Source organism: Pelobates fuscus, chromosome 6, assembly GCF_036172605.1.
Source record: "Pelobates fuscus isolate aPelFus1 chromosome 6, aPelFus1.pri, whole genome shotgun sequence".
NCBI lineage: Eukaryota > Metazoa > Chordata > Amphibia > Anura > Pelobatidae > Pelobates > Pelobates fuscus.
The window spans coordinates 222,303,144-222,318,202 of NC_086322.1; the positions used below are offsets into that span (position 1 = coordinate 222,303,144).

The 15,059-nt window shown below is 40.6% G+C and overlaps 1 protein-coding gene across 1 annotated transcript in view; it reads right to left on the minus strand.

The window, feature by feature from the left end:
* Positions 1-9,757: 9,757 nt before the first annotated feature.
* The window catches only part of SLC10A6 (solute carrier family 10 member 6), a 71,879-nt gene continuing 66,577 nt past the window's right edge, over positions 9,758-15,059 (minus strand). The window contains exons 5-6 of the mRNA XM_063425838.1: positions 11,979-12,136; positions 9,758-10,182 (exon numbers count right to left, since the gene is read on the minus strand). Of these exons, the coding sequence (XP_063281908.1) occupies positions 10,013-10,182; positions 11,979-12,136 (328 nt within the window). The 3' untranslated portion in view covers positions 9,758-10,012. The remainder of the gene's footprint in view (positions 10,183-11,978; positions 12,137-15,059) is intronic.

Sequence of the window (15,059 nt, forward strand, 5' to 3'; positions counted from 1 at the left end):
TGCCTGGCTGTATAATTAGGCATTCTTCATTTTCCTGTTTTGTAAATAAAAGTATAAAACAAATTTTTATGTAGTTTTTTTTATTTTTATTTCTAAATAACACGGATATTGAGTTAATACGAACAAAAGATACACATGTTCTGTGGGGGAGGGGTGGCGGGTTTGGTATTTTTATAGTTTCATGGATTGTCATCACTCTCTAACATATAGACCTCAATTTAACAAGCTTCCCGAATGATCCATCTACAAAAATCCCCATAGACTTTACTGGTGATTTCTATAGATTTGAAAAGCTGGAGGCCATAGTTGGTGTAATAATGTTCTCTCACTTCTGACTATTCTAAAATAGAACTTCTAAACATTGGGTATACAAATATGGGGCTTGGCAGCAGCTGTTGCTTCATGTGCAAAGAATGTATGGTAACCCCTTTGTGACGCATGACGGGAATTTTCCATCATGCATGTCTTACTGTTAAGGACGCATGACGGAATATGTCTGTCGGTTACTAAATTTAACTTCAGATCACCACGAACTCGCTGTCCCTGCAGCTGTGATTGCTCTAACAGCCTGTCAGAGCGATCACATGTGCTGCAGGGACTCCTGATCCACCACCCTGCGCTTCCGCCTTTAGTGTGACGTGTAGGGAAACGGATCAGTGCTGATGATCTATTCCCTCCAAAGAAAATAAAGTTAGTTTAAATTCCCCCCCCCCCCCCCCCCCAATTATCTACGAGCTGCAAAATCTCGTGGTCACTACCTATCCTAATTCTCCTTGACCTTTCTGCAGATTTTGACACTGCTGATCAACAGATTCTTCTCATCCTCCACAATATCTGTCTAAAAGATATTGCTCTCTCCTGGTGACCTCTTCCAGCGCTCTTTCAGTGTTTCTTTCTCTGGCTCTGTTTCTTCTCCCCAACTCCTCTTTTGGGGTCCCCTTCTGTTCTCCATCTATACTGCCTCCCTTGGTAAACTCATTAGCTCCTTTGGCTTCCAATATAATTTCTATGTGGATGACACGCAGATCTATCTGTCCTCTCCTGATCTCTCCCCATCCCTCTTGACTAGTCTCTTTGACTGCCTCTCTGCTATTTCTAACTTGATGGCTGTCCACTTCCTTAAAATCAACTTGACCAAAACTGAAATTCTGGTCTTTCCTCCCTCAAGTGTTGTTACTCCTGTCTGTCTCCCTCCAAGTCAACGGTGCTACCATCAGCTCCACCATGCAGGCTTGCTGCCTAGGTGTTTTCTTTAACTCAGACCTCTCCTTCAAGCCTCATGTTCAGTCTATCGCCAAATCCTGTCGCTTCTATCTCAAAAACATTACACACATCCGACCCTATTTAACGCCAGATGCGACTAAGGTGCTGGTCTATTCCACTGTCCTTTCTCGCCTTAACTACCGTAATCTTATGTGCTCCCAACTTGCGCCGTAACAGTCCATAATGAATGCAGCGGCGAGGCTCATCTTTCTGTCCGCCCACACCTCACCCTTCTGTAAGTCCCTACATTGGCTTCTTGTAAGATATAGGGCTCAATTTAAAATTCTGGTTCTTACTTGTAAATCTCTATATAATGCTGCTCCCACCTATCTATCCTCCCTAATACACAAGTATGTCCCGTCTAGGCCCTTACGCTCTGCTGAAGACTTACGTCTATCTTCTGTCCGTACTCCCACCTCTGATGCTCACCTTTAAGACTTCACAAGGATTGCACCATTCCTGTGGAATTCACTTTCCTCCTCCGTTAGATGCTCACCCAGTCTCCACTCCTTAAAAAAAAAAAATTAAAAACCTACTTCTTCATAAAAGCATATCAATTAAACTGTTAATAGCTCCCAACTGATTCCTCTCTTGTAACTGTCATTAGTCTAATACTATCCTTACCTTTTGTGTCACTTTACCCCACTCCCTCTAGCACGTAACCTCATTGAGCAGGGCCCTCAACCCCTTTGTTGCTGTGTGTCCAACTTGTCTGGTTACAACTACATGTTTGTTCGTCCACCCACTGTAAAGCGCTGCGGAATTTATAGGCGCTATATAAATAAGTTAAAAAAAAAAAAAAAAAAGTTTAACTTTTTAAAAGTGTAAAAAAGGTTTAAGAAAGTTTTAAAGGTTTTTTTTTAAATACATAAAATGCTTAGTACCACAACAACTGGAAAAAACTAGCAACAAAATTATGTAATGCTAAGGTTCAACATATGCCTTTTGAAATACCCCAGGGCGTAAAAAAAAGGCTTTGTGGAGTTGGTAACCAACCAGCTAAACTACTCCAAAATGGGACATGGACACAGCATAAAAATTCAAAGTTTGAAAAAAATAAATGTAAAGGCTGTGTCTCAAATATGCCCCTTTAATGTCCACATATACCTGGCAAAGGTTCATACAGGGGGTACTGTTGTACTCAGACAACATAGCTGAGCAACATATGAAATCTTACACAGCCATAGTGCACATAAGGTTTGCAAAATATACTGTGCAAACTCACTGTGTGTGTCAAGGCAGAAAAAAAAAGGCTCATTACCGCTACACCTGGTACAAGCTAGTGGAAAAATGATCCCACGCGAAGGTTAAAAATATGCCTTTTAAAATAACCTAGGATGTCTTCTTTAAGAAATGGTATGCCTTTTGGGGTCGTTGGAATATGTAGCCTGCTAAAGTGCTCCAAAATAGAACACGGATCCATCAACACCATGTAGGAAAATTCACACTTAAAAACCTGAACTTCTCACCTCTCTTTTACAGTACTTTAACTTTACAGTATAGTGTCTAGGTCATACATTGGGCATATTTTTTTACTCAGAAGAGGTACTAATTTGGGGGCTTCTATGACAGTGGAACATATCAAGTGTAAGAAATACCCAGCAGAAATGCAACATGTATATAAAAAAGGGGGGGAAATAAATATTTTTTTTCTCACCACAAACATTGACATAAATTGGTGAAAACATGGTGACAAGTTAAGGCACAATAAAAGCCATATAAGATACCTCTGCTTTCTCGAATGGAAGACCTTGGGGGGTTATTTGAACAGTCAAACTGCTATAATTCCACAAAATGAGACATAGGCCTGTCAAATCCATCTATGAAAATTCTTACTATAGAAACTGAAATAGCCTTGTCTCTTATATGGCATTGTAGCTTCACAGAAAAGTGCCAAAGGCATACAATGGGGGTATCGTTATACTAAGCAGATGTAGATGAACACAATACGGGGTTCTATACAGTAATAGTGTACGCCAGCTTCACAAAATACACATTATTGTGATAGAACACAAACCGCAAAAAAATGCAAAAATTGCTTTTGTCTTTAAGGGGTTAATGGATCTGGATTTTGATTCCTTCTTTATTTTTACAAAGAACACAAACTTTAATCCCACAAAGTCATTATTAATATTGATGTGTTGCCATGATGTAATGAGATGTGCCTAACTTCTAATAGTTAAGAGGTTAATGCAACATAATATATAAAATAAATATTACAATAAATCTATTTCACACAGGGTTTGTCATTAAATTTATCACAGGATTGGCAAAGTATTATAAAACTAAGCGTGAAAATGGCTAAACTCAGCTTTTGGATATTTTCTCAATTTTTTTTGTCTTAATTTGATGGGAAAGTTCTACAGAAATAAGTGTTTATTCTACATGTAGAGCACAGTACATTTAAAAAAAACCAAAATAAAAGTTTGTTTCCCTGCAACTACTAACTGTTAAATACAACTATCCTGGTGATAGTAAGGAGAGAGTGCCAACGTTGCCATCTTATAAAATGCCTTGACAACTATCCATAATTTTACAATTTTTTTTTGCTTTTTAGACAATGCTTCCCATTTAACCCCCTAAGGACACATTACATGTGTGACATGTCATGATTCCCTTTTATTCCAGAAGTTTGGTCCTTAAGGGGTTAATTTTTGTGGTTGTCCAATTTTTGGCATACATTTATTCTACCACAATTTCCCCCCTTTCTATTTAAAAGCACCCATACATATTATATATAATTTAAAAAGAAGGAAAACTAGGTCCTTCTGTTGATACCCTATATAGCTTTACATAACGCAATTTTAAAACCTCTTTTCCTATCAATTAGATGCAGAAAAAGGCTTTTGATCGCCTTAGTTGGCAATTTCTAGACGTTGGCTTGACTTCCCCCATTGAATTAATTAGCCTTATTTAAACTCTGTATAGTTCACCCACAGCAAAAATTACCAATGCTGAATTTACTTCTGACACATTTCCAATTTCCAACGGCACGCGCCAAGGATACCCCCCTATCACCTCTACTATACGTATTAGCACTAGAGCCCCTCACGACACTAATAAGAAATAATTCACGAATAGAAGGAATAAACATACAAAAACAAGAACATAAACTGACTAAACATATCCAAAACACAAGCAATGACAAACATTCCACAACTCAAAATCTTTAAAGCAAAATACCAATACGAATGGAGAACAGGCCATTTTACGTTCCTAGGTATAGCCTTTACAAAAAAAATGTAAATACAATATTTCAAGCCAATTATGGTAAGACCCAAATGAAACTCAAATCTCTAATGCATAAATGGAAGAAACTTTATATATTGTGGTCGGGATGAATAGCTATACCAAAATGGTCATTTTACCTAAAATACAATACCTTTTCAGATCATTTCCTATCCCTGTACCTAATTTACTTTACTAAATTGTATAAAAACATCTCCATTTTTATCTGGATGGGAAAAACTGCAAGAGTTGCACTAGATACACTACACCGTCCCCCATCTGAAGAAGGCATGAGCTTGCCTAACCTTAAAGCGTACTGTCATGCCGCAATAATGAGCAACATTATACACAAACGGCGCAACACGACTTACACCATTGAAAGACAGTGGACTAATGGTATAGATCTTAACCGTTTAGCCTGGCCCCGACCTTTGAGTCCTCCAAACCAAGGCTGTCTGTACACCACATCCCTTATTCTAAAAATATGGGATCAGTACAAACAAAACCTAACATCTAGTGCACCCTTATCCAGAGCAACACCCATTAAAGCTCTCTCACTTTTACTAGAAGATGTTATATATAGAATATGGGAAAGGCACGGGATCACGTACCTAAACCCGATATATAGGAACAACAATATTCTGTCATTTGATGATCGGAAAAATGATTACAAGCTACCCTCGATAGCACAATACTCATATGCCCAGATACACTCCTGAAACATAATAAAACCGACAAAAAAAGATGCAGAGGGCTGTCAGCTTACAGAGACAGAACAACTGCGCCTTGCTAATAAACCACCCCAAAAACATGATGTATGCCATGTATAAATACATGTACAAAAAAAAGTCAAACTACAAGACTACATATTCATAAGAACTTGGAAAAAAAAACATTAACGGAGGAAACATGGGTACAGATATTTACAGGGCACCAGAAGTTATCCCTGTGTGCATCCCACAGAGAACTATAAAAAGATACTATGCAGATGGTATCTAGTCCCTACTCCCCTAGCCCAAACAAATGTTGGAGGTGTAATACAGAAATCTGTACAATGATACATATGGTGGCAATGCACCAAACTTAAAGTTTTCTGGCTGCACATAGAGACGATAAAAAACACACCAGACAGTTACATTCTCTTCAACTACCCACCCCATCTATCTAAACCAGACATATGGTAATCTACCATATCATAATAGAAGCACTAGCAAACTTAGCACGCAACTGGGCAACACCGAAAATACCAACTGCATTAGAGTACAAACAATAAATAACAAAATCCAGTAAATACAAACGAATAATACGTGGACAGAGTGATAATAATGACAATACGAGCTATACAATTAAAAAATACTGAGAAAAAGCATGGAATAAGTGGGATGCGTATGTAACAAAGAATGGAGACTCTTGATCGAAAAATACACTGGAGAAGGATGCCTTTATGGAGAGGTCAGACCAAGACACCTAGCAGAGAACTCTCTCTACCCACCCACATCTAATGTTTTATCTAAACCTCACTAGCTAATCTCACGGATCACTATTTACCACCCACCTCTCATTATGCAGCCGTCTAACCAGGATTGGAACAATGGAGGAGAAAAATATTACAAATACACCAAAAAAGGCATAGCAAGAAGGATCACCATCACACTTCGTATCCCCCAAACAAAACAACAATCATGACTCCATGGAACCAAATATAATTGGTGAAATGTCACACTGTCCGTCCCCAACTGTACCTAAGGTGTAGTTCCCAACCCAAATTTATAATAAGTTTATGCAACAACCCCAAGCAGCAGGGACATAATACACGACTAACCACGTGTCCCTTGTTGGCACCGAACCCCTCCAAGAAATGTATTACATTTATTATCATTATTACCTTTAACATGGATTCTGTCTCCATAAAGGGTACAGGCAGGCAGAACCCTCTACAACAGGGAATCTACATAGCGAACATTTGTATTAAAATGAGTGTATACTGTTACTAATGCAATGCTACTGAACATTCCTTCTGAAAGGACGAAATCTGCTGAGATAAATATGCTGTAACCCCATAACCTATAGACGTTAGGTACCCTCTCTTCTGTACCCCCGTTTCTTTTAATTGTGTTATATGGCACCATTTCAAAACAAAACAATAAAACTTACTATTGAAATAATTTCTTACATTAAGCGCAAGTAAAGAAAACTTAAAATAGATTCATGAATTAGCCCTGATTGTTGCCCAATATGTCTGATTTAAATTAATTGTTAGATGTTATAAAACGAGTACTGCAAAGAATGGATTGTGGTTCTCAAGCTAAAAGTTAGCAAAATTTGGCATGCTGAGATAACTTTAATAGTCACAGAATCCAAAACTGCCACACAAACATATATATTTGTAGAAAGTACATCCCCTAAGCTATGTAACTAAGAACATGTTGACACTTTTTATCACAAACCTAGGTCAAATGAGTTAATTTTGTCATTTGTTTTATCACGATTTTTAGGAAAACTCACAGACTACACGTGTCCCACTACTGCAAACACCCACTATTTGTATTCTGCTACTGTTCTCGAGTTCAATGATACCCAACATGTATTTATTTTAACCTTAATCCTACCTGTAATATTGTTCCTCATCCAACCATTAATTTTTTTTTATATGCAGCAGGCAGAGGACAGTGATTGATCGCTAGAAGATCGCTCAGCTGCGGTATTTAAAGTGAGCAGAGTGCATTTACAAAAGGCATCCACACTAAAATCTACATATGCAAACATGCCACAAACAAATATATTCACTGTATCTAAACCTGCAAACTCCAGCTATATCATAGAGACATTGAAATACACACTAGGCTCATAAAATACACCACACACAGAAATGTAGAAGAATTACACATTTTAATTTACACAGAAACACTTTAAACTGCAACTACAGGACAATGTTTCTTTATGTAAGATTCTAAATGCCAGGGAAAGTTTCTTAGAAGTCCATTGCTAGGTTCTTAAGTAATCAATAACATTTATTGTATTTATATAATGTGTTTGTGTTTTGGGTTTTTTAATTCCATTTGAACATTAAAGGAACACTATAGAGTCTGCAATACAAATCTGTATTCCTGACCCTATAGTGTTAAAAAAACATTTTACGCTCCCTGCCCATTTAAATAAAAGTAGCTTGCTAACCTTTATTCCAGCACCGGGCAGGTCTGCTGGCGCTTGCCCGCCCCAGATCCACCTCCTTGGCTGACATCAGAATTTATGATCTCAACCAATCCAATGTGTGTCACTTTTCAATTGAAAGAAACAGTTGTCTCTAAGTGATGGCTTGTCCCTTTTAAATTATTGGTTCCTCTAAAAGTAACAAATCTGTAAAACCACCTTTCAGGTGGTCAGCCCTCTTTACCTGGGGTTAGAAAGGTAATTTACTCACCTTTTAGCCAAGCTGGATTTTCACATCTGGCCCCGCCCCTGATCCACCTCTTTGGCTGACATCATCAGGATTGATGTTCTCAGCCAATCACAATGCTTTCTCATAAGAAAGCATTGAATTGACTGAGATCATCAATTCTGATGATCTTAGCCAAGGAGACGGGTGGGGGCTGAACCAAGTGCCGCCCTGGCCAATCAGCATCAACCTCATAAAGATTCATTAAATCAATGCATCTCTATGGGAAAAGTTTAGCATCATGGACACCCTGAACATCAAAGCTGCAGATTGTGCAGCAATGACCCATGAAGCACCTCTAGTGGCCGTCTACATTAGTGTCTAGGGATACCTATAATTCTCTGAAAAGGCAGTGTTTACAACAAAATCCTGCAGTGACTGATTACTCACCAGAACAACTACATTAAGCGGAGACTATGGTGTCCCTTTAAGAGCATGTAAGGCAAGCATGTCAAACTTGCAGCCGACAAATATATTTGCAGCCCGCCTGCCCTGGGGCCGCTTTGTACTGTGGCTGCAACCAGCTGCAAGACAGGAAACATCTTTCCGGTCGGATCCTTGTCTTCCCTCCCACAACCACAAGACAGCAGAGTGGCTTTCTGTCTGCAGAGCAGGCCAGCCACTCCCTCTTCCCTCCTGCTTGCAGTGCCAGAGGAGCGTCTGGCCTGCTTAACAGAGTAGGCCTGGAACTGGAGGACAGGCGGCTCATCTTAAGGTAGGAGAAGAGGGGCTTGGGGGACCTTCCTGTGTAGTGTGCTAAATTGGGGAAGGAGTGGGCCAGTGTATTAGGATGGTAGGAGGGGGGCTTTTTGCCACACATGCACAATAGCCTCCCAATGCTTTCCTATGGAAAAGCATTGGATTGGCTGAGATCATCAAACTTGATGATTTCAGCCAAAGTGAAGAAAACACACTCATAGGACTTCAAAATCGCTTACCTATACTCGAGTATAAGCCGACCCGAATATAAGCCGAGGCCCCTAATTTTACCCCAAAAAAACGAGAAAACGTATTGACTCTAGTATAAGACTAGGGTGGGAAATGCAGCAGCTACTGGTAAATTTCTAAATAAAATTAGATCCTAAAAAAATTATATTAATTGAATATTTATTTACAGTGTGTGTATACAATGAATGCAGTGTGTGTGTATGGTCCGGTCAGCTCCCCTGTCAGCTCACAGTGTAAGTCTCGCGAGAGCCGCACTATGACCCCGCGGCTCTCGCGAGACTTACACTGGGAGCTGACAGAGGTACTGACCGGACCGGCGCGGAGGAGAAGGGAGCTGACAGGAGCTGCAGGAGAGGTAAGTAAGAGCTCTGCAGCCCCCACAGCCCCCAGTCTGTATTATGGCAATGTAAATTGCCATAATACAGACATTGACTCGAGTATAAGACGAGTTGGGGTTTTTCAGCACAAAAAATTTGCTGAAAAACTCGTCTTATACTCGAGTATATACGGTAATTTGTTTTTTACAGCTGTGCATCAGCATGCATTCACCATTTCAGTCCCATTACCAAACATTTCTTAATATGTCAAGGTAGTTGTACTGAAACATTGGTTATTTGCAAATGCCCATCTCCTTAAAATAAATTTGCTCTTTTGTTTACTTTGAAACTCTACGAGCTTGATGACATCCAGCGTCATTTAGGCACTTTTTTTATACTGTACTTTTAAAAACAAAACTAAGTTTCTATAAAAACTTTCAGTTTTTTTTTTTTCAGCCCACATAAACTTGACCTTGTTTATTTGGCCCGTGTTAGCCTTTTCATTTGATGTAAAGATGTAAAGGAGGAAAAAAAAAAAAAGGGGGTGGGGGGGGGGGCGGTTAATAAGTTCGTCCAGTGAGTTTCTTGGGCTACTGATTTAAAATTTCAGAAAGGTGTTAATATAACATTGTGTGATTTTGACAATAAATTCTACTATATAGACTGATTCAATGGTTTTTGTTTAAATAAAAAAGCTATTTAATAAAAGATAATATCATGAACCCCTGAAACCAATCTTCTAAAGGGCCTCTAGCTAAATTACTGTTGTACCACTTTCAAACACATAAGTAGGTATGAGATTGTAGCTATATCCGATATGTCACAGTGTGCTAGACACGGTATCACCAATATGTGTTACACCTTCATATTCAAAGTCTTGGTTGACAATTCCATTTATGTCCAGTTCACTGACTGTAATGCATCTCTCAGGAAACTTCTTGGATATTTCTTTGGAGGCTTTCCAAAACAGTCTCTTGTACAGCTGGTAAGCTAAAATATCAAATATGTCTTCAAATATATTCTAAATTATCTAGCAGAAACTACCACGATTTGACTATAATTCAACAAATGTTATACACACACTCAATGACTACTATATAAGGCACAACTGCTTATTAATGTACACAGTCAATCAGAAAATATTGTGACTGAAATGCAATATGCAAAGCATGCAAACATAATAAAGAGTTTAAGTAATTACTTTAAGATTTGGGGATATCAAAGCATGACTGTACCACACATGAAGGTTCCTTTCAAGAACTTCTGGTTTTCATGCTTAAAGAGACACTAAAAACGAATTGCTTAATTAAGAAATGTATGTTTTGATGTATAGAACATGCGTATGCCTACTCACACTGCGTGTGACTTACACAGCCTTCCTAGACACTTCCTTTATTGCACAGTCTGTTTAATTTAGAATTTCTTATCTCCTGCTCTGTTAATAGCTTGCAAGACCCTGCAGGAGCCTTCTGTGTGCAATTAAAGTTATATTTACAGAGCAGAAGATAAAAACTTTTAAAGTAAGTTACATCTGATTAAAAATGAAAAACAGACTATAAATCACAGCCAGCGGAGATGTGGCTAGGGTTGCATAGGCAGACACAAAATGTAACTTATAAATGGCAGAGAATTGAGCAGTGAGGCATGATCTAGACACAAAAACTGCTTAATTAAGCTAAAGTTGTTTTGGTAACTATAGTTTATAAGTTAGAGGGACACTATAGTCACAAGAACAACTACAGCTTAATGTAGTTGTTCTGGTGAGTGTAATCAGCCCCTTCAGCCCCTTTTGCAGTAAACACTTTATTTTCTAAGATATTGCCGTGTTTACATTTCAGCCTAGGGATACCTCCACTGGTGGCCACTCATATGGCTACTAGAGGTGCTTTCTAGGGGCAGTGCTACATAATGCTGCCATACGGTGTCTCCACCATTTGCATGGAGACACTGAACTTTCCTCATAGAGATGCATTGATTCAATGCATCTCTATGAAGAGATACTATTTGGCCAGAGCCATGTTTGGCTTGTGCTGGCTCTGCCCCCTTGACAATCTCAGGCAGTCCAATGCTTTCCTATGGGGAAGCATTGTGATTGGCTGAGATCATCACTTCTGATGATGTCAGCCAAGGAGGCAGATCAGGGGCAGAGCCAGCACCAGCAGACTGGAATAAAGGTAGAATATTACTATATTTAGGGGGACAAAAGAGGGTAAATTGTGTTTTTAACACTATAGGGTCAGGAATATGTTTGTGTTCCTGACCCTATAGGTTTACTTTAATGAAAATTGTCTAATAAACAAGATTCATGAAATGAGTAGCAATTCTGTGAGGTTACACCTGAAACAGATAGGTCTACTACAAACTTGCATTTGAGGGTACTTGCATACATACACGCAATGTAGTAAGGAGAGGGGTTTTGTTTTTCCTATATCTTTCTCTCTAATTTCTGTTGACAAGGACATTTAGAGTAGTTGCAAATGAGATAATGGGTATAGGAGCTGAACAATTTATACTAAAACTATGGCATAATTTAGCTCTGAGGTTAATTCTGATTTAATAATTTTGCTTATTTATTGTGAAGTTTTTATGTTTTTAAAATGTTTATAAATGACTCAAAACCTTTAGCCTCATTATTTAATAATATATAATGGGAGAAAGCAGGAAGTATAACAAATACAATACTAAAGAGTAACTTTAAATTTAGGTTTACCAGTATGCCAAAATTAGACCAGCTGAAAATCAGTAAAATGTATTTTATTTTTGTATAGAATATGTTAAGTTCTTACCTGCCACAAGAAGCATCCCATTTACAAACTGGAACGATGCATATATTAAGGGAAAGGTGAACATCTGAACAAGTTGTTTGGGACTAAAAGACAACTGGAGAACAGTGGAACACATCTGCACATTCTGAGCGCCTGTTTCTAAAGCAATTGTTCTGCACCTGTGAACAGAAAATGTATAACATCTAAGGAAACTTGAACATGATCAAATGCCATCTGTTGTGAAGTTCTTCATAAGCTATTTGATGGTACCTTCAAAGCGCATCAGTTTTAAATTTTACAACAATTACAGTTTAGAGCAGTTGGGCCAAAAACATTGGACAGTCAGATGGAGCTCCCGCACACCTTTGTGAAATAAATTTGCTTTTGAATGGCAAAAGCTGTTTTAAGAACACAATCGATAATGTGTGCATACTTTGTAATTTGTTATATAGCACCATGGCCATTTAATCTTTGAAGGAAGAGTGTATAGTGAAGGGTTAGGCAACATTCAAATAGTCTTCCTCTCAATGTTTTATATTTATTTAAAAATAAAAAAAATTAACAAAAGTTTTATGCTGGGCCTTTCTCAAGCCATATTTAAAGATAAGGATTGTAGGTTTATAGCACCACATGACAAAATTTCAGTTCATCTCTACATATCATCTGGTCTGTACTTCCCTACAGACCATGGGTGAATTGAGACATACAGGCAATGTTCCAATCAGAAATTGCAGACGCCTTTCCACTGTCAAGGAAACCACCGAGGGTCAGACGCGTAACTAGAAAGCAATGGGCCACGGTGCAAAAAGTGCCCTTGCCCTGCCCCCTCCCCATGTGTCTGACCCCCACCTCCAGCCCATCAGTGTATCTCATTCTCCTCCCCAAGTCCTCCATGTGACTGTCCAACCCCACTTCAAGTGCCTCATTCCCCCACCAGAGCCCCACCATGTGTCTCTCCCTCATCTCAGGCTCACCGTGTGTCTTATTCTCCCCCCAGAGCCCAACCATGTGTCTCTTCTACCCTCCCCAATCCCTCCATGTGTATCATTCTCCCCTCCTCCCAGAGCCCCACCATGTGTCTCTCCCACCCTCCCCACCATGTGTCTTTCCTCCCCCTCAAGTGTCTCATTCTCTCACCTTCCCAGACTCCCTCCAAGTGTCTCATTCCCCCCCTAGTTTGTATGTTGAAGTATAGTGAAACAGCAACATTCAATGGTAATTCTTAGGGGCAAGTCTGAGAGTTAATTAAAAACTAAAGATTAAGAAGAGAATAATTAGACATCGACATCTCAGGGTTGTGACATTTAACAAGACCCAGATGTAATACAGCACCAATAACCACAGAAAACTCTCAGGATTATAAAGATATACGGTGCAATTTTTTGAACTAAAGTAAATAAGGTGGAAGGGTATAACAAGAAAGAAGGAAAGAAAAAGGGAAGAGGGAAGGAAAGAGAGAGAGGAGGAAGGTGAGAAAAAAATGAAGGGGAAAAAAAAGAGAAATATTCACTAAACTGTGAATTCTATAGCTACACCGCATAGAAAAAAAACAAACATACACCCCACCCAAAAAATGTGAGATCATTAGAACAAAAAGCTGCTGATTTAGAAGATAAAACGAGACGCATTAAGCTAAGACTGAGAAACATCGCAGAGGAAATAACTAAAGAAAAATTAGAAGAATATTTGGAACACTGTTTTGCATCCATTAACATTGCAAAGGAAAAACATGGCTGCCTTATGGAATGCTGGCATACAGTATCAAAGCCACTCAGAGGCGGCTCTAGACTTTATGAGGCCTTAGGCGAAACGCAAACATGAGGCCCCACTAACAAAAAAGTGTCACATATACACATTGATGCACTGTCTACCTGTGTATGTGCCTGAGAGTGTGTCTGACAGAGAGTATCCTTGTGTGTGCGAATGTATGTCTCTGTGAGCATGTTTGCGTTTTTGTCTGAGACCCTATGTGTATGGGGTAGCTGATGGTGAGAGGGAGCGGGGGGTGTGATGGTGAGAGGGAGCGGGGGGGTGTGATGGTGAGAGGGAGCGGGGGGTGTGATGGTGAGAGGGAGCGGGGGGGTGTGATGGTGAGAGGGAGCGGGGGGGTGTGATGGTGAGAGGGAGCGGGGGGGTGTGATGGTGAGAGGGAACGGGGGGTGTGATGGTGAGAGGGAGCGGGGGGTGTGATGGTGAGAGGGAGCGGGGGGGGTGTGATGGTGAGAGGGAGCGGGGGTGTAATGGTGAGAGGGAGCGGGGGGTGTGATGGTGAGAGGGAGCGGGGGGTGTGATGGTGAGAGGGAGCGGGGGGTGTGATGGTGAGAGGGAGCGGGGGGTGTGATGGTGAGAGGGAGCGGGGGGTGTGATGGTGAAAGGGAGCAGGGGGTTGATGGTAATGTGAGAGGGAGCGGGGGGTGATGGTAATGTGAGAGGGAGCGGGGGGTGATGGTAATGTGAGAGGGAGCGGGGGGTGATAGTAATGTGAGAGTGAGAGGGAGTAATGTGAGAGTGAGAGGGGGTAATGTGAGATTGAGAGGGGGTAATGTGAGATTGAGAGGGGGTAATGTGAGAGTGAGAGGGGGTAATGTGAGAGTGAGGGGGGTAATGTGAGAGTGAGAGGGGGGTAATGTGAGAGTGAGAGGGGGGTAATGTGAGAGTGAGAGGGGGGTAATGTGAGAGTGAGAGGGGGTAATGTGAGAGTGAGGTAATGTGAGAGTGGGGGTGTAATGTGAGAGTGAGAGGGTAATGTGAGAGTGGGTAATGTGAGAGTGAGAGGGGGGTGATGTGAGAGTGGGTAATGTGAGAGTGAGAGGGGGGTGATGTGAGAAGGAGGGGGTGATGGTGAGTGGGGGGAGGCTGAGGGTGGTGACAGAGGGTTATGCTGAGGGTGGTGATGCTGAGGGTGGTGGGGATTAATGCTGAGGGTGGTGAGGGGCGATGCTGAGGGTGGTGAGGGGTGATGCTGAGGGTGGTGATGCTGAGGGTGGTGGGGGGTGATGCTGAGGGGGGTGATGCTGAGGGGGGTGATGCTGAGAGGGGTGATGCTGAGAGGGGTGAAGCTGAGGGGGGTGAGGGGTGATGCTGGGGGTGGTTGGGGGTAAT